This window comes from Mytilus californianus, unplaced genomic scaffold, assembly GCF_021869535.1.
Source record: "Mytilus californianus isolate M0D057914Y unplaced genomic scaffold, xbMytCali1.0.p SCAF_2, whole genome shotgun sequence".
Taxonomy (NCBI): Eukaryota; Metazoa; Mollusca; class Bivalvia; order Mytilida; family Mytilidae; genus Mytilus; species Mytilus californianus.
In genome coordinates this window covers 80889865-80913680 of record NW_026262668.1, presented here as the reverse complement: position 1 = coordinate 80913680, position 23816 = coordinate 80889865, and the positions used below count along the sequence as shown (strand labels likewise).

Below are 23816 nucleotides of genomic sequence, written 5' to 3'. Positions count from 1 at the left end.
GCAAAATTCCTTGAGAAAGGAATCGTCCAGGTAGGAATGAATCTGAATAGACAGGGAATGTAGGTGAGCTATAGCTGCCTGCATGGTTTTGGTAAAAGCCAAAGGGCCTGTAGACATGCCAAAAGGGAGAGCCTTGAACTGGAAAACTTTGTTGTTCCAAACGAAGCGAAGGTATTTCCTGTAAGTATGGGAAATGGGAATGTGGAAATAAGCATCTGAAAGATCCAGAGAAGTAGTCCACATTCCTGGAAGGATTGACGCCCTGATTGATCTGTTGGTTTCCATTTTGAAATGGGGAACAATAAGAAAGTTGTTCAGAATAGATAGGTCTATGACCGGCCTCATTCCTCCAGTCTTCTTTGGAACCAGAGAAAGACGGGAATAAAATCCCGGAGACAGAGTTAAGAGCGACACCTCCTCTATTGCAGATTTTTGTAACATTGTGTCCACTTCTACTGATAGAAGTTGATACTTGACTTGGTCTTGAGTATGAGACAAACTTATCGCAACTGCAGACAGAGGAGGTGGGTTCTTGAACTGAAGTGTTAATCCCCCTCGAATTATTGACTGCACATAACAGTCTGAGGTAATTTTCTTCCACTGATTTAAGAAAAAACTTAACCTGCCCCTACTGGTATTGATTTTTGAGGAACTTGTAAATTTTCCCCTGGGGAAGCTGTCATTAACGTACGAGGGGGCAAGAACCTAGGTACTAGACCCAGGTTTCTTGGGACCCTTAAAACCACCAGAAGGCTTACCTGAGCTTTTTCAGGAGTTATGGGGTTTGTTCTGCGGTTTGCCGTAGTTATTCTTCCTTTTCTTAGCAGAAGAAGGAGGACCACCTGAAGAGGAAGTACTAGTAGAACTAGATGTAGCATTAACCGACCTCTTGCCATTAGTAACTTGTACACTAACTTTGACTGGAGGAGGGTTTTTGCTGAGTTCCTCTTGAAAGAATCTTTCAAAGGCTCAGCAACAGAAACTGCTCTTTTAGATAGGGTGCAATTAGCAGTAGAACCCATTAAAAGCAACTGAGATGAACCTAGAGCTTTATCCAGTTGAAGTAAGAAGGATCGTACTTCTGCTGGAATAACCGAATCTTCGCTGTTAAGCAAATGTCCGGTACAGCTAGAAAATGTTCGGCTGTGCCAAGAACCTGACAAGCACTACGAAGGAGATTCTCAGTCTTTGACCAAACAGGTTGAGTGAGACGAAGACCATCTACTGGCTTTTTTAAAGATGAAAGAGATTTGTCACAACTGGGAACAAGTCTACCCAGTGAAGAATCAAAGATATCAAAATCCTTGTACTTAACCTGATCAGAAAAGGATGACATTCCAAATCCAGAGATATTGTTATTAGCAACCTTTTCACTAGCAGCATTAGCGATACCTTCATTAATAAATTGTATAGCAAATGCCATATGGCCAGATTCAGGAAAAGAATTGTGAGAAGTCATAGTATCTTGAGAAATACCACAGGAAGCTTCAAAAGTTGAAGAAGGTTTCTTCGGCTTGGAAGGAGAGGCAAAAGGGATATGTGCTTCATCCCTCATCAAGGTATACACCTTATCCCTAAGATCCTTCAAGGACGGAGGATCCTCAGTCTCCTTGGTGGGAGGTTGTTGAGCTGACTTAGAAGAAGGCTCAGGGGCCGTCTTCGATACCTTGGGAGAAGAAGAACTTTCAACCGGAGCGTCTTTTTACCACAGAACACCACAGAAAACCACAGAACACCACAGAATACCACAGAACACTCAAAATATACCACAGAACATAAAAACAAACAACAAAACAACATAAATATGCAACATAACATTAATTTAACTTTACAAAATGCATGAACTAATATGAATTAGACGGTAATTACTAAATCTATTCATCACCGATCGCAAATCAATGGTAACATGGTATATGGTATATAAGACGGGTGGTGAAAGTTGCAGTCAACTGGAAGCCCCAACATGCTCCAGATTTGGTTGATAAACTATTTGACATGGTGGACTTCCAGTTCATTAATCTTCGGTCGACCCTTCAGTCATCATTCTCGGGACTACATGCTTGTTCATTCATACAAACAGTATACTATAGCTGATGCCATCTGGAAAACCAAATCAGATGAGGAAAAACGAAAGCTCTTCACTAATTTCCTACAGGACAGGAAGAAAAGAAACATGATACTATCATAACTTCCTCAGATGGACTTTATTCTGTTGTCAACAAGGCTAAGTCAATAGCCAGGAAACCTATGCAGAGAAAGAGAACAAGAACAGAAAGAGCCGAAAAAAGACATTAATCACCTTAACCATGTATTTATTGAATTGTTTTGTTATTGATGTTATCAAATTAAAATTTTCCACTTAAATTTTATCTCTCTTATTATTGAAATTTGACCACAGATAAAGTTTATCTACACTTGTTTCTTGAATTTTACACTTGAAATTTGAGGAAGATACTATTAAAATATTTAAATTGTTACTATTTCGGAGTTCTGTGGTATATTTTTAGTGTTCTGTGGTATTCTGTGGTATTCTGTAGTGTTCTGTGGTAAAAAGACGCTCCCACTTTCAACATCCTCATCAGTGAGGAAAGCCCTTTCATGACTCACAGGGGAAACAGAAAGCTCGTCATCCTCCCTCTCATCATATTCTACAGACTTAGCTGGAGAAGGTTGATGAGAAGAAACTCTTTTCTCCAGTAGAGACATACGACTGGATAGAGTACTAAATCGTAACTTCTGAAAACCATCCAAAGATGATGCATGATCAGAACCCTGAGTACCATGAGAAGAGCTAGAAGATTGAGCTCGAGTCAGGTACGGTGGTAGAAGGAGCTACTGCAGGAGTCAAAGGTACTGCTACGGGTGGAGCAGGATCTAAAGGTGGTGCAGTAGCTACCCCAGAAGGGGGACCATAGAAATTGTCCCTATAAGGCCAAAAACCAGGTTGGTTTGGCATAAACCCACCATAAGGGTAAGACTGTGGCCAAGGTGGCTGAGACCATGAGGGTAAAGGTTGGGTGCCCGAGTTGGGAAGCATATACCCACAATAGGATAATGGGGGTCTAGAACCTGGCAAGTTCAAGCCCATAGCTGTACCTTTGACAGAACCAATAGTACCCGATGAATTAACAGGCCTAGATAAAGTATGAGTCACCGAAGTTGACGTAGGTACCCCCCCAAAATGCATGGCCGAACCTTGTGAAAGAGTCGGATAGGTAGTATTACCAGACACCGTTGTCGAAACTCCGGTCAATGTACTGGTAGTTTGGGGGGGGGGGGGGGGGGGGGAGGGGGGACTTAAAGGTAGTGACCCATCTAGGAGATAGTCCGAACCAGGAATATTTACGTAAGGACTATTCAAATTAAAGTCCATAATAAAATTTACTTTAGTCAAAAATAAAATGCTCCGCTGGGCGCAGCTTGATACGACCGCAGAGGTCGAACCCTGAACAGTTGGGGCAAGTATGGACACAACATTCAAGCTTAATACAGCACTTAATTTGGATTGTGATTAAATATTTGACACAGCATAGGTTTCTGACACAGAATGAATGTGGTCTAAGAACTTAAAAAATTTTAATTTACCTATTCATATTCAAACCATATCATTATTATTTGCTTTTATATATAAATCAGAAATAACCAATTTAAAATGGAAAATTTTAAAGAAAAAAAAGGAAAACCCCCCCCCCCCCCCAATTTTTTGAACCCCCTTATGATTCATCACCCCCAAACTCAATCCCAGTCTTCCCTTTGTGGTATGGTACCTTGCAGTACAATTTCAGAGAGATCCATACACTTGAACACAAGTTATTGTCTGGAAACTAGAAAAATGCTTGTTTTTAGGCCCCTTTTTGGCCCCAAATTCCTAAACATTTAAGGAAATTACCCTCAAACTCAAACCCAGCTTTCCCTTTGTGACATTGAACCTTGTAGTACTATTTCATAAAGATCCATACACTTACACACAAGTTATTGTCCTGAAACTAGAAAAATGCTTGTTTTTTGCCCCTTTTTGGCCCCTAATTCCTAAAATTTTGAGGCAATTACCCCCAAAATCAATCCCAGCCTTCCCTTTGTGGTATGGTACCTTGCAGTACAATTTCAGAGAGATCCATACACTTGAACATAAGTCATTGTCTGGAAACTAGAAAAATGCTTATTTTTGGCCCCTTATTCCTAAACGTTTTGGGCAATTACCCCCAAACTCAATTCCAGCTTTTCCTTTGTGATATGGAACCTTGTAGTACAATTTCAGAAAGATCCATACACTTACACACAAGTTATTGTCCTGAAACTAGAAAAATGCTTGTTTTTTGCCCCTTTTTGGCCCCTTATTCCTTAAATTTTGTGGCAATTACCCCCAACTTTACAAACAACTAAACACTTCTCTGTTGAATCTGTAATAATTTGCACAGGTGACCGTGTCACAGATGGAAATTGAATGGGAGAATATGGGCAAACAGGGGTATATGTCCTGACCAGTGAGAGTACATTTATTTTTAGTCGGGATTTTCATCTGACCTATGACGCAATTGGGGTTACACTCAGAATTTATGATGGTAACGTATTTATAGCTATAAAATTGTATAGTTTCCGAGCAGTTGAAGAAAATTTGAAAAATTTTTAGAGGAAAGATTACAGACACCTACTGATGGTAATAGCTCACATTGGTCATGATGTACAGGTAAGTTATAAATAGTAATTCAGTGAGAATCATGTATTTATCTGATTATGAATACAATGAATACAATTTTTTAAATCAAGTTGTGTAATGCAATTGTTGCTATGCCCTTGATTCAGAAGTATCTGATTGCCTCATACTTTTCAAATTTAGTTTTGCATTTCATTCTGGTTGACCAACTTTAAAAATTTCATGGAAATAACACTTGACCGGGTTTTTTTTGTGAAATGTCTGAGGAAGTGGAGCTAACTTTTGGGATATTAGTGAATAATAATAATGTAAAGAATGATAATAGTTGCATTTCCTTGTAGTTAATGGAATTATTACAGCCATCTTATTGTTATGATGTCTTCGGATCTGGAGCTGATTCTAAGTATTTTAGTGTATTATGATGGCTAATAGATTGACTTTCTGGTTGATGAAATCATTGTGGAATAACAGCCGTAAGGCTTGTTAAAACTTAAAACATTTCATGAAAATTGTACTTGTCTGGGTTTTTTTTGTGATGCCTTCAGATCTTGAGCTAACTTTTGGTACATTAGTGTATAAAAATTACTTGGGAACAGTTTCCTTTAGTTTTGGTTAATTTTGATTTTTCTTCATTAGACTACAGATATACCCTACTGACACATTTTGTTTTACGAGTAAAAATTACTGACTTCATTGTAAGTGCTGCTCTCCACCTATTGCAATCTATTCAAAATGCAAAATGTCTATAGAATGGTCAGTAATATAATTCAAAGAAAGATCAGTCATCCCTTACCATTTCAATAAGGACTGCCTATAATAGATCAAATAGTTTCAGAAATGAAAATCATTAAAATTTTCAACCCAGTGTTCTGTCTAGAGAAACAACGCAAAGTAGGCAATTCTGTCAAATCTGTTGTACAATACATATGCTAAGTCTTTGTGATCACTTCTATTATCCCATATTAACCCCATCTCATAAAAAACAAGCTAAAAATGAAAGGTAAATACTTTTATTTTGCAAAAATGTGTTCTGTGGCAGTGATTGAGCTAGTTGTCATGCTGTTCTGTGACTGGACGGATAATAAGTACAATACAAATGTTTAAATTCTCCTTACTTTACACAAAAACATTATTAACAATTAAAAGTAAGTTCAACATACAACAGAAACTGAATTAAAATGCATTCCTTTTTAGCAATTGATTACTCAAGTTTTCTGAGAAAATAAGAAATATTTAAACATTTGCAAATAAAAAAATTCATAAAAAAGTAAAAACAATGATACAAAATTACAAAATACAATGTTGAATCACAGAACCAGCTTCTCTTTACAGACTATATAGACTAGATATATATGTTTTATTTCCACTTGGCCCCTGCCTGCTGTATATAAACAATTAATAATCAGGCCTGTAAGAAATCTACTTTTGTTATTCCAGAATAATATTAAGTAATCTATAAAGCATCTTGTCTGAGAATATGTGTATTCCCTTATTCATTATTGAATCATAAGCATTAACCAATATTATTGCAATTAGTCAATTATGTATTTGATTTTGTAAAGAGCATTTTTTTTTTTAAATATAAAAACAAACGTGTTCAGAGGTCACTGAAGTAAAGTCACTTAAAAAGCAAGCTGTTTCACCTGAGCAATACATATTCTGATACCTAAAAAATGTCTAAACAATTATAGGTATAAATCTGATCAGTTTCAGAAAAGTTAGTTAACATTTGCATGAGTTTGGGTGTAGTTTTTTCACGAAAAGAGGAAAGGTAGAATAACAACAATAAAAAGGAATCTACCAAGAAAATACACATAGAAATTTCTCACAGGCCTGAATTCTAATAATATTTACAATTTAAGATAAGCAGCTGTGAAATTCTACAAAAACAATACTTCCTAACTTAATTCCAATATAAATAGAAATTGACAAAAATATATGGTGTGTGATATTCTCCTGGCTTTATGTTGAGCAGTATACAAAAACTTTTTCATTTTTTAATAACATTAAGTATAACTTCAAATTTTTGATATGTTACTTGAAATGTAAAATGTGCAATAAGAAATAAATGAATGGAAAGAACAAAAGTGAGACAATAAACTTTGTCTATGCTGGAGTATTCTATTACAAAAGCTAACATTTCTCTTTCTAACATATACAATTATCTCACATACATGGCATGTAATATTTAAAAATAAATAATATGTTCAGTAATGTTTTTATTTCATTTTTTTTGGAAGCACCAATTAAGCAAATTTATTGAGCAATGCAAATTTCTAAAGACATGTTTTGTACATTCATTTTAAATCTACTGAAAAATAAAGCAACATAAAGTGTTCTGCTGTGTGTAAAACATAAAGCAGTGCTGTCGTTGTCCAAGTTTCTATTTGAACTGCATGACACAGACGTTTAAGTTCTAGTAGAAGCAAACAGGTCCTGCTTCAAATCCAAACTCTTGGCCATCCGCTCCATAATCTTTGGGTGCAAAGTCCATGATTGGTAGAATGGAAACATCAGAGGCATAGACATCAAATATAGTTTTACCCTCTCCAGAACGATCCTGCAAATATAAAAAAATATGGACATGAAAATAAGTTGGAAAAATAATGTTTTGAATTAGGCAAATATAACTTTAAAGATAAAAGTTGTCTGCTGACAAATCTTATTAGTTTAATTTTCACATACTGAAGGGATATTGACAAACAAATACAGAAGTATTCACAAAGGAAATCCATGTTAAAATGAGAATAGAGCATGTAATGAAAGAATTATTTCAATTTTTAAAGAAAAAAAATCAACTTTTTTTTAATCAGACCTTAAAGACAAATGTGCAATGCAACTCCTCCAGTAATGTCTATTTTGAACTCCAGGGTTGTTAAAAATTCACTGACCTTGCAAATTCAATTGTGACATCAAGCACTTGTACCACATGTTTTATTTTAATCAGAACATAGCTTTGTTTACAAAGTGAAATAAGAATGTCATATTAGAATGAGATAACATGTGTTTTAAAACTTATTACATGCTAAAACTACATCAGCTTTTAGTCATACCTAACTTATATTTAACACCATTAGAAACGCTTTGTTTTACTCATTTTTTTTATATAATTACATAATATTGAGCAAGATTGTGTGTTATGTAGCTGTATAGTGAGAATTAATGTGTGAAGTTTGTGTATGTTACATGTAGCAAGAGTTTTGCTATTTTCACTCATTTAAACAAAATTGTAATTGTCCTCATTTTTTAAAGCCCTGCCTGCATAATTATACTTATTTTCTATTTTATTTTTTTTATATTTTTGAAATGTGATTGTAGTGACTTTAGAAAGCAATGTTTTTATTTTCTGTCTTGCTTGTCAAAGTAAATATCTTACAGCACATCCATCATTGACATTGCTGACATCAGAGGTGTCTATCGGTTCTCTATTGTAACCTTCAAGTGTGATGGCCTGGTCATAATTTGACGTTTCTGAGTCGAACCATGCTATTGATTTCTTACAATAGTAAGTAAACTTTTGGGATGCTTCCAGACTACTTAAACGGAGGAACGCCAATTGGACTTCATCGGGATATTCAATCTGTAAATGCAAAAATGTACCTCATATTAACAAAGAAAATCTAAATTTTAAAATAAAGAAATATTGAAATATATATAGGGCCCCCTGATTACAGTAAGAAAAGGACAATCATTAATTAAGAATTTACTTTTCCTGAAATATATGGCATCATTTAATTTATGCATATAAGTTGCAATGGTCAAACTTGTTACATCAAGTTCAATTCACATAATGTTTTTCATTGCATTAATGAAAATATTGTGTTTTTCTATGTAGGACTCATGAAGCTCAAAGGTCTTATGGAACTAAAATGGCTGTTTGGCCCAATGCCTGACTAGAAGATTTTTTCTTGTGATCTTTAATTGTAACATACTATAGTTTTGAAGAATATTTGCAAACACCTTCTTTGTTTTGTGCTTTAGAAAAAGAAAAATGTATCTTCACACTGACTCCAAAAGCAAAAACCCAATAAATTAAATGATCTCATTTGTAACAGTACTCAACTAAGATGAAGAGCTCAACCATAAATTGCAATGATTAAGTGTATAGCAAGAAATAAATGCAAGAGAAATATAACACTTTATATGTTAATAGACAAATTAATTAGTATTACCGTTGAACCTCCTTTCATTTCACTAAAGAATGGATTGCCATCTTTTACTCTTGGCCAAGATTTAAGACGTACCTGAAACAGAAATGAAAAAATTAATGAAGCATTCCTGCAATAGGCTGGTTTCACCATGTGATCAGTTTGATGGACCAAATGACTGCAATTTAAAATTAGTTCAATGTTGTTTGATTTTCTATTTTGCATAGAAACAGTAGGGAAAAACACAAACAGTGGCATGGCCATAATAAAAACTAGGACAACAGTCAAAAATCATCTTGTATCTCTGATAATTTTTCTGTTTTCAGTATCTACCTTTTTTATTCTAGTTTTCAATATAACAGACAAGAACTCAAAAGTTAGTTTAAAATCGTCATTATTTAAGAGTATTTGGTGGGATTATGTAAATAGCTGTAAGAAAGCTCTTCTATATTCATTATATCATAATTGGCTTTGGACAATGATTCCACAAAGGAAATACTGATGTAAAAGTGAATAAATTCAGCATCTATCTTCATTATCATGAAATATGCACAAAACTGTAGTCTTAATTCATTGATAAATCTTTATTTTATTCATTTCATTATAATTATGATTAAAGGAGGAGGTGCTTGCTCAAAATTCCCTATTTCACCTAAAAAAATTAGCGTTACAACTGAAAATCATGTGATTTTGGCATATTAGATTATTGAAAATTATAAGCACAATGTAATCTGTAAGATGTTTGAAATATTATGAATATTTCCAGAGATTTTTGTCAAAATATAGGATATTTTTTGAATTTTCTACAAAATTTGCTGATGTAAGCACACATTTGCGAGTGGGAAATATTGAGCACATGCAATTACCACAAAAATATTTACATGAAAGGTATTGTTTATATGGACAAACACTATGATAAATTATATGTTGGAACTTGCAGGAGTTCTTTATTTGGGGTCCAAAACATTTCTGAAAATTGACCAAAATCTATGTATTTTTCATAGAAAAAGCTTAGTTGGGATTTCCCTGTGACGATACAACTGCATTTATTGTGAAGTCATGGATAGAAAATGACCTGTTATTATTTTGGTATTATTTCAACTTTAAAATAGATAAATTGTATATATTAAATCAAAAGCTCAAATTTAAGTAAAAAGATAGACTGAATATTTGCCAGTTCTTTGAAGTACAAATGTAGTTCTCAAAAAAAAAAATTTCTTTGCTTCAATGCCTTTTTCCTTTGTTAGATTTAAAATAAGGTTACCATTAAAAGTTGGGTGTGATAATAAACAGATTAAGAATAAAACTTACTTTTGCCATCATTGTGATGTAATATTAAAATGTATAGCTCCTCTAGTCGATATGGCAGCAACAAAGTAAAATGTACTGATTACTTCAAGAAAAAATAAATGGGGAATGTGTCCATGGGACACAGATGATGCCCCCGCTTGCATATCATATAAAGTTATAAAGGGACATAACTGAAGAACAGTAAAAGTGACTCTACCCAAATTTGTACTTGATCTGAGTTTTGTGGTAATTAAGTATTGTGTATAATCTCATAACATTTGGTTGAGGCTAACTTAAGTTAGAGAACAGAAAAGAAAAATTCAGCAATTTTTCCAATTGTAAACAGGCATAACTCTAGAACGGTAAAAGTGACACCACCAAAATTCAATCTTGATCTGTATTTTGTGGTAATTAGCATTGTGTATAAGTTTCATAACATTTGGTTGAAGCAAACTAAAGTAAGGGAACGGAAACAAAAAATTCAGCAATTTTTATGTTTATAAAGGGGCACAACTCAAGAACTGTACAAGTGATGCCACCCAATATCATACTTGATCTGTATTATGTGGTAATAAGCATTGTGTATAAGTTTCATAACATTTGGTTGGCAAACTAAAGTTAGAAAACGGAAACGAAAAATTCAGCAATTTTTCCATTTGTAAAGGGGCATAACTCTAGAACGGTTATAGTGACGCCACCAGAATTCAAATTTGATCTGTGTTTTATGGTAATTAGCATTGTGTATAAGTTTCATAACATTTGGTTGAGGCAAACTAAAGTTAGAGAACAGAAACGAAAAATTCAGCAGTTTTTATGTTTATTAAGGGCATTACTCAAGAACGGTACAAGTGACGCCACCCAATTTCGAACTTGATCTGTATTATGTGGTAATAAGCATTGTGTTTACGTTTCATAACATTTGGTTGAGGCAAACTAAAGTTAGAAAACCGAAACGAAAAATTCAGCAATTTTTCCATTTGTAAAGGGGCATAACTCTAGAACGGTTATAGCGACACCACCAAAATTCAAACTCAATCTGTGTTTTGTGGTAATAAGCATTGTGTAGTGTATAAGTTTCATAACATTTGGTTGAGGCAAACTAAAGTTACAGAACGGAAACCAACTTTGGGACGTACGTACGTACGGACAAGGGTAAAATTTAACGCCCCCTCCTGTATGGCGGGGGCATAAAAATTCTGACAACTCTACAAATAATTACTAGACAAAATAACTGAACCACTAAAGGTCAGACAAGTATCCTTAGAAACCTTACCCCTGCTGATTTTTTCAAAGGATGAACACAAGTCTGGCCTCCAGACTCCATGTTACACCAGACTTTGATGGCATCACTTGGAGAACCATGATTAGGATCAATCCAATACCAACCTAAAATACAAATAATGTAATCCTTAATAAGTTACATCTCAGTAATGTCTCAAGCTAAAATACAAATAATGTAATCCTTAATAAGTTACATCTGAGTAAAGGCTCAAGCTAAAATAAAAATAATGTAATCCTTAATAAGTTACATCTCAGTAATGTCTCAAGCTAAAATACAAATAATGTAATCCTTAATAAGTTACATCTGAGTAAAGGCTCAAGCTAAAATACAAATAATGTAATCCTTAATAAGTTACATCTCAGTAATGTCTCAAGCTAAAATACAAATAATGTAATCCTTAATAAGTTACATCTGAGTAATGGCTCAAGCTAAAATACAAATAATGTAATCCTTAATAAGTTACATCTGAGTAATGTCTCAAGCTGAAATACAAATAATGTAATCCTTAATAAGTTACATCTGTGTAATGTCTCATGGTAAAATACAAATGATTTAATCTTTAATAAGTTACATCTGAGTATAATGTCTCATGGTAAAATACAAATAATGTAATCCTTAATAAGTTTCATCTGAGTAATGTCTCAAGCTAAATTACAAATAATGTAATCCTTAATGAGTTTCATCTGAGTAATGTCTCAGAAAACTGAAAGTAAGATTAAAAGCTTGTTAGAGTTGACTGAAAATCTACAGACATGTTTTAGATTTTTAAGCTTGAATGAGTTTGATTCTTTTTCTAATCAATCTAATTTTCAGACTAAATGGAGTTTTAATTAAATAGTGTAAGAGTCATGTGAGCATTCTCATATATGGTATAGGGTGGTCATGCTAAATATGAATTGAAATTAGAGAACCTTTAATGAGCAATCTCACATACCCAACATCACCTATATACGATGAAAATCGTGACTGATGACATAGCTTTTCAGTTTTCTATAAGGTATGAATCTTTTCTGATATAACTTTACAGTATTATTGTCTTACATAAATCTATTTAAGACAAGGTGCTACAAATTGACTGGGATTTTCCTATTATAATATGTGACCATATATCCATGTAATGTTGCAATGGCATATATAGTATTTGATTTAGCTGCCTGAAAAGTATGTGTATCTAAGTAAGGTTGCAATCACATATTTAGTAAACAAATGTATTTGATTTGAAGCATCCAGAAACCACTTTTGCAGAAACAAGAGTGCACACGCTGAAATGTCTCGCCTTCTTTACTAATCATTGATATTATGTTGATAGTCCTAAATATAAAGCTTTCTTACAACTGTCACATAAACTTAACATTAACCAAGAAAACTAAACATTGACCAATGAACCATGGAAATGAGGTCAAGGTCAGATGAACCATGCCAGGCAGGCATGTACAGCTAACAATTCTTCCATACAACAAATATAGTTGACCTATTGCTTATAGTTTAAGAAAAACAGACCAAAACACAAAAACTTAACACTGAGCAATGAACTGTGAAAATGAGGTCAAGGTCAAATAAAAACTGCGCGACTGACATAAAGACCATAAAATATTTCCATACACCAAATATAATTGACCTATTGCATATAGTATTAGAAAAAAAGACCAAAACTCAAAATCTTAACTTTGACCACTGAACCATGAAAATGAGGTCAAGGTCAAATGACACCTGCCAGCTAGACATGTACACCTTACAATCATTCCATACACCAAATATAGTTGACCTATTGCTTAAAGTGTAAGAAAAACAGACCAAAACACAAAAACGTAACATAAGCAATGAACCATGAAAATGAGGTCAAGGTCAAATAAAACCTGCCAGACTGACATGTACATCATTAAATATTTCCATACACCAAATATAGTTGACCTACTGCATACAGTATTATGAAAACAGACCAAAACACAAAAACTTAACATTTAGCAATGAACCTTGAAAATGAGGTCAAGGTCAAATAAAACATGCCAGACTGACATGTACATCGTAAAATATTTCCATACACCAAATATAGTTGACCTACTGCATACAGTATTAGGAAAACAGACCAAAACACAAAAACTTAACATTTAGCAATGAACCTTGAAAATGAGGTCAAGGTCAAATAAAACATGCCAGACTGACATGTACATCGTAAAATATTTCCATACACCAAATATAGTTGACCTACTGCATACAGTATTAGAAAAACAAACCAAAACACAAAAACTTAACATTGAGCAATGAACCGTGAAAATGAGGTCAAGGTCAAATAAAACTTGCCAGACTGACATGAACATCGTACAATATTTCCATACACCAAATACAGTTGACTTATTGCATACAGTATTAGAAAAACAGACCAAAACACAAAAACTAAACTATGACCACTGAACCATGAAAATGAGGTCAAGGTCAGATGACACCTGCCAGTTGGACATGTACCCCTTACTATCATTACATACACCAAATATAGTAGACCTATTGCTTATAGTATCTCAGATATGGACTTGACCACGAAAACTTAACCTTGTTCACTGATCCATGAAATGAGGTCGAGGTCAAGTGAAAACTATCTGACGGGCATGAGGACCTTGCAAGGTACGCACATACCAAATATAGTTATCCTATTACTTATAATAAGAGAGAATTTAACATTCCAAAAAATCTGAACTTTTTTTTCAAGTAGTCGCTGAACCATGAAAATGAGGTCAAGGATATTGGACATGTGACTGACGGAAACTTCGTAACATGAGGCATCTATATACAAAGTATGAAGCATCCAGGTCTCCCACCTTCTAAAATATAAAGCTTTTAAGAAGTTAGCTAACGCCGCCGCAGCCGCCGTAGCCGGATCACTATCCCTATGTCGAGCTTTCTGCGACAAAAGTCGCAGGCTCGACAATAAAATTCTTTTTATCTTAAATATAAGATTGACCATAGTGACCTGAAAATCAATAGGGATCATTCTCTCATTATATGTGATCATATGTAAGTAAGGTCGCAATCCCATATGTAATATTTTATTTAGCATCGCTTATTTTGTCTCTATTTCAGTAACAGTCACATTTACCTTTGACCTATTGACCCCCAAAATCAAAAAGCGTCTTACCCTTTTCCATATCTTTCATCTGTATCAGTTTCATTCCAATCAAGTAAGAGATACTCAAGTTACCATCCAGAAACTATTTGTTTTGGACAATGGGAGGGACTGACTTAGCCATTACTATATGCTCCCTAAACTTTTGGGGAAGCATAACAATATATATCTCGAAAAATAAAAGATTAACAAAAATTATTTCATTCATTGCAATAAAATACAATGATTTCCCAGTCAAATAAAATATGATAATTTGACATGTCAAAGAAATCGTTTACCGGTAATTTCACTCCTCTATCGTTATACAACAGGTGTTGTCAAGACATTGTAGACGGTGCAATCACAACCAAGTAGAAAAATAAATTTAGTTCCTTTCATTTTCTACTTATTTACATTAAAAGTCTTTGCAACAAAAAGAATATTCAACTCGTGACTGAACAACAGTGAAAAATCCATCATACACTACAAGCATACGTGAGTAAATGACTTTTTCAGTTACTAATTACTGATTATTTTTTCAAAACTTCAAAATTCTATGATTTAGTTGTTCTATAAGGGACGACATCAAAAGATCGATGTCGGATAAAAAACTTAATTCAAATAGTTTGGGTGTGGGGGGATAAAAATCGCTGCAAGTTTTGTTATCCGACATCGATTTTCGGATTGAAAAATACGGATTCAAGTTCGGCCCTAACATATGTTTGGACTTTTAAACCAAATGAATGCCATCAAATCGTACCGCAAAGCAATTTTGAATCATAGTATCTATGTCGTTCAAACGCTTTATTGATCGTGAATTTTGAATATGAAACCATATACAGATCAACACAGATTGTTTTGGTCCACACGGCATGGTGGCATTCAAAAAACAAACTATAAAATTTTCTTTGAATTGTGTTAATTATTTAATTATTAAAATGAAAACTGAAATATAAATTCAATTAAAGAACCTTAGTGAGCGCACTCACATACCCCACGTCCCCACATTGTCACTGGAGAAATAAAATAACTGTAAGAAAAAAAAATTGAATCATAATTTCCTGTCGATATGCACATCTACATAGTATGTCCTTATTATCTACAAAGTTTCATGAAATTCTGTTGTGTGGTTTCAGAGGAGTTGCGATGACAAACTGTTGCAGAGGTATATTGAAGCAAATAAGTTCAAAGGGGCGTAACTCCTAGAAAAAAAATTGAATCATAATTTCCTGTCGATATGCACATCTACCTAGTATGTCCTTATTATCTACAAAGTTTCATGAAATTCTGTTGTGTGGTTTCAGAGGAGTTGCGATGACAAACTGTTACAGAGGTATATTGAATCAAATAAGTTCAAAGGGGCATAACTCCTAGAAAAAAAATTGAATCGTAATTTCCTGTCGATATGCACATCTATGTTGTATGTCCTTATTATCTGAAAAGGTTTCATGAAATTCTGTTGTGTGGTTTGAGAGGAGTTGCGATGACAAAAGGTTGCAGTAGTATATTGGGCAAATAAGTTCAAAGGGGAGTAACTCCTGGAAAAAAAATTGAATCGTAATTTCCTGTTGATATGCACATCTACGTAGTATGTCCTTATTATCTACAAAGTTTTATGAAATTTTGTTGTGTGGTTTCAGAGAAGTTGAGATGACAAACTGTTGCAGTAGTACATTAAAGTAAATAAGTTCAAAGGGGCGCAACTCCTAGAAAAAAAATTGAATCGTAATTTCCTGTCGATATGCACAACTACATAGTATGTCCTTATTATCTAAAAAGGGTTCGTGAAATTCTGTTGTGTGGTTTGAGAGGAGTTGCGATGACAAGAAACAGGACTGACGGACTGACGGACTGACAGACTGACGGACTGACGGACTGACGGATGGACAGACGGATGGACGGGTCAAAAACATTATACCCTCCGCAACTTGTTGCGTGGGGTATAAATACAAATTTGAAAGTTATATAGAATTTTTTTGAGATAGTAGAAAAATATGACAGTGGTCAACAGACATTGAATAGAAATTACATAGATCATATCACATTCACTACGTTCATTTGGGATTGTGCTTTTCCCTCTCTCCACAGTTAGAACAAATGCACTGCCCTGTCATCACCATACATTTCAATGGACCACTTGTTTAGTTTAAAGCTATGTATTTTATATGAAACAATGAACTGTTTTTCATTTGAGAAAAGAAACAAAAACAATCAAAACCATAAACCCACTATTTATACATGCCAATAGTGGGCAGATGAAAAATGCAGAATCCATCCTGACTGTAGTGTTTATAAAATTATAATTTAACAGTGCCTTTTTTGATGCATACTAAAAATTCCCATCACTTTTTTCCAATATTTTTAAAAGTGATGTCCAACTCAATATACAGAACAAACATACATTGTTGAGGAAAAACAGGACTCATGATACAAATATACTCTGAAAGCATATGCCCATATTGGTCAATCAATTTTTCCCAAATTAAGTTAAGTTGGGGGGTGGGGAGGGTCAGTGAAAAAACTACATGAATTAAGTTTTTTATCCTACATTGAACTTTTGATGTCGTCCTTAATTAAACAACCTTAAAAAAAAAATTAATGAACATATCAACAACAAAACATTCTTGGAAACAATGTTGTTGAAGCCAGGAGTGTTTAGGAATTTTACATACCATCTTTAGCATCTTCATTAACCATTTGAATGTCACGGCAGGTTGGTGCTGGGCTGTCTTCTTGTCCAGTAGGGTATCTGATCTTCTTTACCTCTGCTCTTAGTTGGTCTATCTGACTAAACAGTCTACTAACTACCAGAGTTACTCCTTCTTTCAGTTCAACCTGTTTCGAACCCATGTCTTCTACCATAGCAGCCATATCATTCTGGAAGTCTGGAACAGACCTTCGTCTACGGCCATTTACACCAGCTTTGTCACCAGTGGCCATGTATCTACCTAGAAGTTCAGCTGGGAAGGCCTGTTGCTCACCTGGTGGTCCCATTGGTCCAGATGGACCCTAAAGAAAATAAAATGATGGTTTAAGGATTAGCTGACAAATTTTAAATGTCATTGAACAAAACTGACTTACAAAATTTCATTACATATAATATTTTTCAAATAAAATCATATACATTTTTATTCAGTTTTAAATTACCCACATATGGCAAAAAGTAATTGTTTTTAGTACATTTTTCTGATTTTTGACTGCTGGAACCCTTTTTTTAATGACCCATTCAGGAACTCTGTCTTTCAAATCCTTGTTCCACCACTGTATACATAGAATAATGGCATTTTTGTTTTTGATATAGCTTTATTAGTAAGAATATCAAGGAAGCCCACCAGGGTGAGTCGATATTTCAGCTAATGAAGTCAGTATAAAATAAAATGCTCCGCTGGGCACAGCTTAATACGACCGCAGAGGTCGAACCCCGAACAGTTGGGGCAAGTATGGACACAACATTCAAGCTTGATACAGCACTAAATTTGGATTGTGATTAAATATTTGACACAGCATAGGTTTCTGACACAGAATGAATGTGGTCTAAGAACTTAGATAAAATGCTCCGCAGGGCGCAGCTTGATATGACCGCAGAGGTCGAACCCTGAACATTTGGGGCAAGTATGGAGACAACATTCAAGCTTGATACAGCTTTGCATTTGGATTGTGATTAAATATTTGACACAGCATAGGTTTCTCACACAGAATGAATGTGGTCTAAGATTTTAAAAATTTTAAATTGGACATTCACCTATTATGGTCCAATATCCAAAATCTAAATACATGGTTAGATTCAGCATATCAAAGAACCCCAAGAATTCAATTTTTGATGAAATCAAACAAAGTTTAATTTTGGACCCTTTTAACCTTAATGTGGACAAAGTTGATAACGGGGCCCAAAAATCAAAAATCTAAATACATGGTTAGATTCAGCATATCAAAGAACCCCATATATTCAATTTTTGTTGAAATCAAACAAAGTTTAATTTTGGACCCCGATTTGGACCAACTTGAAAACTGGGCCCATAATCAAAAATCTAAATACATGTTTAGATTCAGCATATCAAAGAACCCTAAGAATTCAATTTTAGTTAAAATCAAACTTAGTTTAATTTTGGACCCTTTGGACCTTAATGTAGACCAATTTGAAAACGGAACCAAAAATTAAGAATCTAAATACACGGTTAGATTCGGCATATCAAAGAACCCCATTAATTCAATTTTTGATGAAATCAAACAAAGTTTAATTTTGGACCCTTTGGACCTCAATGTGGACCAATTTAAAACGAGGCTCAAAATCCAAAAACTTAATACACGGTTAGATTCAGCATATTAAAGAACCCCAAGAATTCAAGAATAAAACCCCATTGAAATTGGTCAAGAAATAAGCAATTTATACGAAGTATCTTCTTTTGCACAATACTGTGCAATTAAATATTTCTTGCTATTGCACAATACTTATTATATAATAATTTACACATCCTGTTTGGTGTGTATCTCCTACCATATCATTATTATTTGCTTTTAAATATAAATCAGAAATAACCAACTTAAAATGGAATATTTTAAAAGAAAAAAAAAAAAGGAAAAAAAAATAATCCCCCCCCCCCTAATTTTTTGAACCCCCTTATGATTCATCACCCCCAAACTCAATCCCAGCCTTCCCTTTGTGGTATGGTACCTTGCAGTACAATTTCAGAGAGATCCATACACTTGAACACAAGTTATTGTCTGGAAACTAGAATAAAATGCTTCGCTGGGCGCAGCTTGATACGACCGCAGAGGTCGAACCCTGAACAGTTGGGGCAAGTATGGACACAACATTCAAGCTTGATACAGCTCTGAATTTGGATTGTGATTAAATATTTGACACAGCATAGGTTTCTGACACAGAAAGAATGTGGTCTAAGAACTTCAATTTTTTTAATTTACCTATTATGGTCCAATGTCCAAAATCAAAATACATGGTTAGATTCAGCATATCAAAGAACCCCATATATTCAATTTTTGTTGAAATCAAACAAAGTTTAATTTTGGACCCCAACTTGGACAAACTTGAAAACTGGTCCCATAATCAAAAATCTAAACACATGTTTAGATTCAGCATATCAAAGTACCCCAAGAATTCAATTTTTGTTAAAATCAAACTAAGTTTAATTTTGGACCCTTTGGACCTTAATGTAGACCAATTTAAAAAACGGGACCCAAAATTAAAAATCTAAAAACACGGTTAGATTTGGCATATCAAAGAACCCCAATAATTCAATTTTTGATGAAATCAAACAAAGTTTAATTTTGGACCCTTTTGACCTCAATATGAACCAATTTGATAGCAGGCCCACAAAATAAAAAATCTAAATACATGGTAAGATTCAGCATATCAAAGAACCCCATATATTCAATTTTTGTTGAAATCAAACAAAGTTTAATTTTGGACCCCAATTTGGACCAACTTGAAAACTGGACCAAAAATCTAAAATCTAAATACATGTTTAGATTCAGCATATCAAAGAACCCCATATATTCAATTTTTGTTGAAATCAAACAAAGTTTAATTTTGGACCCCAACTTGGACCAACTTGAAAACTGGTCCCATAATCAAAAATCTAAACACATGTTTAGATTCAGCATATCAAAGAACCCCAAAAATTCAATTTTTGTTAAAATCAAACTAAGTTTAATTTTGGACCCTTTGGACCTTAATGTAGACCAATTTAAAAAACGGGACCCATAATTAAAAATCTAAATACACGGTTAGATTTGGCATATCAAAGAACCCCAATAATTAAATTTTTGATGAAATCAAACAAAGTTTAATTTTGGACCCTTTTGACCTCAATATGAACCAATTTGATAGCGGGCCCACAAATAAAAAATCTAAATACATGGTAAGATTCAGCATATCAAAGAACCCCATATATTCAATTTTTGTTGAAATCAAACAAAGTTTAATTTTGGACCCCAATTTGGACCAACTTGAAAACTGGACCAAAAATCTAAAATCTAAATACATGTTTAGATTCAGCATATCAAAGAACCCCATATATTCAATTTTTGTTGAAATCAAACAAAGTTTAATTTTGGACCTTAATGTAGACCAATTTGAAAACTGGGCCCATAATCAAAAATCTAAACACATGTTTAGATTCAGCATATCAAAGAACCCCAAGAATTCAATTTTTGTTAAAATCAAAATAAGTTTAATTTTGGACCCTTTGGACCTTAATGTAGACCAATTTAAAAACGGGACCCAAAATTAAAAATCTAAATACACGGTTAGATTTGGCATATCAAAGAACCCCCAATAATTCAATTTTTGATGAAATCAAACAAAGTTTAATTTTGGACCCTTTTGACCTCAATATGAACCAATTTGATAGCGGGTCCACAAATAAAAAATCTAAATACATGGTTAGATTCAGCATATCAAAGAACCCCAAGAATTCAATTTTTGATGAAATCAAACAAAGTTTAATTTTGGACCCTTTTGACCTCAATGTGGACAAAGTTGATAACAGGGCCCAAAAATCAAAAATCTAAATACATGGTTAGATTCAGCATATCAAAGAACCCCATATATTCAATTTTTGTTGAAATCAAACAAAGTTTAATTTTGGACCCCGATTTGGACCAACTTGAAAACTGGGCCCATAATCAAAAATCGAAATACATGTTTAGATTCAGCATATCAAAGTACCCTAAAAATTCAATTTTTGTTAAAATCAAACTAAGGTTAATTTTGGACCCTTTTGACCTTAATGTAGACCAATTTGAAAACAGAACCAAAAATTAAGAATCTAAATACACGGTTAGATTCGGCATATCAAAGAACCCCAATAATTCAATTTTTGATGAAATCAAACAAAGTTAAATTTTGGACCCTTTAGACCTCAATGTGGACCAATTTAAAAACGGGGCCCAAAATCCAAAAACTTAATACACGGTTAGATTCAGCATATTAAAGAACCCCAAGAATTCAAGAATAAAACCCCATTGAAATTGATCAAGAAATAAGCAATTTATACGAAGTATCTTCTTTTGCACAATACTGTGCAATTGAATATTTCTTGCTATTGTGCAATACTGTACAATTGACAATTTCTTGCTATTGCGCAATATTGTGCTATTGGATATTTCTTGCTATTGCGCAATACTGTGCAATTGAAGATTTCTTGCTATTGCGCAATATTGTGCAATTGAAGATTTCTTGCAATTGTGCAATACTGTGCAATTGAAAATTTCTTGCTATTGCACAATACTTATTAGATAATAATTTACACATCCTGTTTGGTGTGTATCTCCTACCATATCATTATTATTTGCTTTTAAATATTAATCAGAAATAACCAACTTAAAATGGAAAATTTTAAAAGAAAAAAAAAAATGAAAAAAAGAAAAAAAAAGAAAAAAAAAAATCCCCCCCCCCCAAATTTTTTGAACCCCCTTATGATTCATCACCCCCAAACTCAATCCCAGCCATCCCTTTGTGGTATGGTACCTTGCAGTACAATTTCAGAGAGATCCATACACTTGAACACAAGTTATTGTCTGGAAACTAGAAAAATGCTTATTTTTGGCCCCTTTTTGGCCCCCAATTCCTAAACGTTTCGGGCAATTACCCCCAAACTCAATTCCAGCTTTCCCTTTGTGATATGGAACCTTGTAGTACAATTTCAGAAATATCCAAACACTTACACACAAGTTATTGTCATGAAACTAGAAAAATGCTTGTTTTTTGCCCCTTTTATGGCCCCTAATTCCTAAAATTTTGAGGCAATTACCCCCAAAATCAATTACAGCCTTCCCTTTGTGATATGGAACCTTGTGGTACAATGTCAGAGAGATCCATACACTTACACACAAGTTATTGTCTGGAAGTTACAAAAATGCTTATTTTTGGCCCCTTTTTGGCCCCTAATTCCTTAACTGTTGGTACCATAACCCCCAAAATCAATCCCCACCTTCCTTTCGTGGTATTGAACCTTATGGTAAAATTTCATGGAGATCCATTCACTTAAACTAAAGTTAGAGTGCGAAAACCAATGTGTCTTCGGACGACGCCAGACGACGACGACGACGACGACGACGCCAACGTCATACCAATATACGACCAAAAAATTTTCAATTTTTGCGGTCGTATAAAAATGTGTTTTTTGGCCCCTTTTTGGCCCCAAATTCATAAAATATTGAGGCAGTTACCCCCATCATCAATCCCAGCCTTCCCTTTGTGGTATGGTACCTTGCAGTACAATTTCAGAGAGATCCATACACTTACACACAAGTTATTGTCCTGAAACTAGAAAAATGCTTGTTTTTTGCCCCTTTTTGGCCCCTAATTCCTAAAATATTGAGGCAATTACCTCCATCATCAATCCCAGCCTTCCCTTTGTGGTATGGTACCTTGCAGTACAATTTCAGAGAGATCCATACATTTGAACACAAGTTATTGTCTGGAAACTAGAAAAAATGCTTATTTTTGGCCCCTTTTTGGCCCCCAATTCCTAAATGTTTCGGCAATTACTACCAAACTCAATTCCAGCTTTCCCTTTATGATATGGAACCTTGTAGTACAATTTCAGAAAGATCCATACACTTACACACAAGTTATTGTCATGAAACTAGAAAAATGCTTGTTTTTTGCCCCTTTTTTGGCCCCTAATTCCTAAAATTTTGAGGCAATTACCCCCAAAATCAATCCCAGCATTCCTTTTGTGATATGGAACCTTGTGGTACAATGTCAGAGAGATCCATACACTAACACACAAGTTATGTCTGGAAGTTACAAAAATGCTTATTTTTGGCCCTTTTTTGGCCCCTAATTCCTTTACTGTTGGTACCATAACCCCCAAAATCAATCCCAACCTTCCTTTTGTGGTATTGAACCTTGTGGTAAAATTTCATAGAGATCCATTCACTCTAACTAAAGTTAGAATGCGAAAACCAATGTGTCTTCGGACGACGACGCCAACGTCATACCAATATACGACCACAAAAATTTTTTTGCGGTCGTATAAAAATTTTAATTTACCTATTCAAACCATATCATTATCAGAAATAACCAATTTAAAATGGAAAATTTTAAAATAAAAAAAGGAACCCCCTTATGATTCATCACCCCCAAACTCAATCCCAGCCTTCCCTTTGTGGTATGGTACCTTGCAGTACAATTTCAGAGAGATCCATTCACTTGAACACAAGTTATTGTCTGGAAACTAGAAAAATGCTTGTTTTTTGGCCCCTTTTTGGTCCCAAATTCCTAAACGTTTAGGGCAATTACCCCCAAACTCAAACCCAGCTTTCCCTTTGTGATATGGAACCTTGCAGTACAATTCCATAAAGATCCATACACTTACA

At 34.1% G+C, this 23816-nt stretch overlaps 1 protein-coding gene across 2 annotated transcripts in view; it reads right to left on the bottom strand.

Annotated features, from left to right (window-relative positions):
• Positions 1–5648: 5648 nt before the first annotated feature.
• LOC127728272 (collagen alpha-1(I) chain-like) overlaps positions 5649–23816 on the bottom strand; it is a 156644-nt gene continuing 138476 nt past the window's right edge. For both annotated transcript variants that reach the window (XM_052235556.1, XM_052235557.1), the window contains 5 exons: positions 17144–17480; positions 11366–11478; positions 8827–8898; positions 8031–8234; positions 5649–7214 (listed from right to left, as the gene is read on the bottom strand). In XM_052235556.1, the coding sequence (XP_052091516.1) occupies positions 7071–7214; positions 8031–8234; positions 8827–8898; positions 11366–11478; positions 17144–17480 (870 nt within the window). In that variant the 3' untranslated portion in view covers positions 5649–7070. The remainder of the gene's footprint in view (positions 7215–8030; positions 8235–8826; positions 8899–11365; positions 11479–17143; positions 17481–23816) is intronic.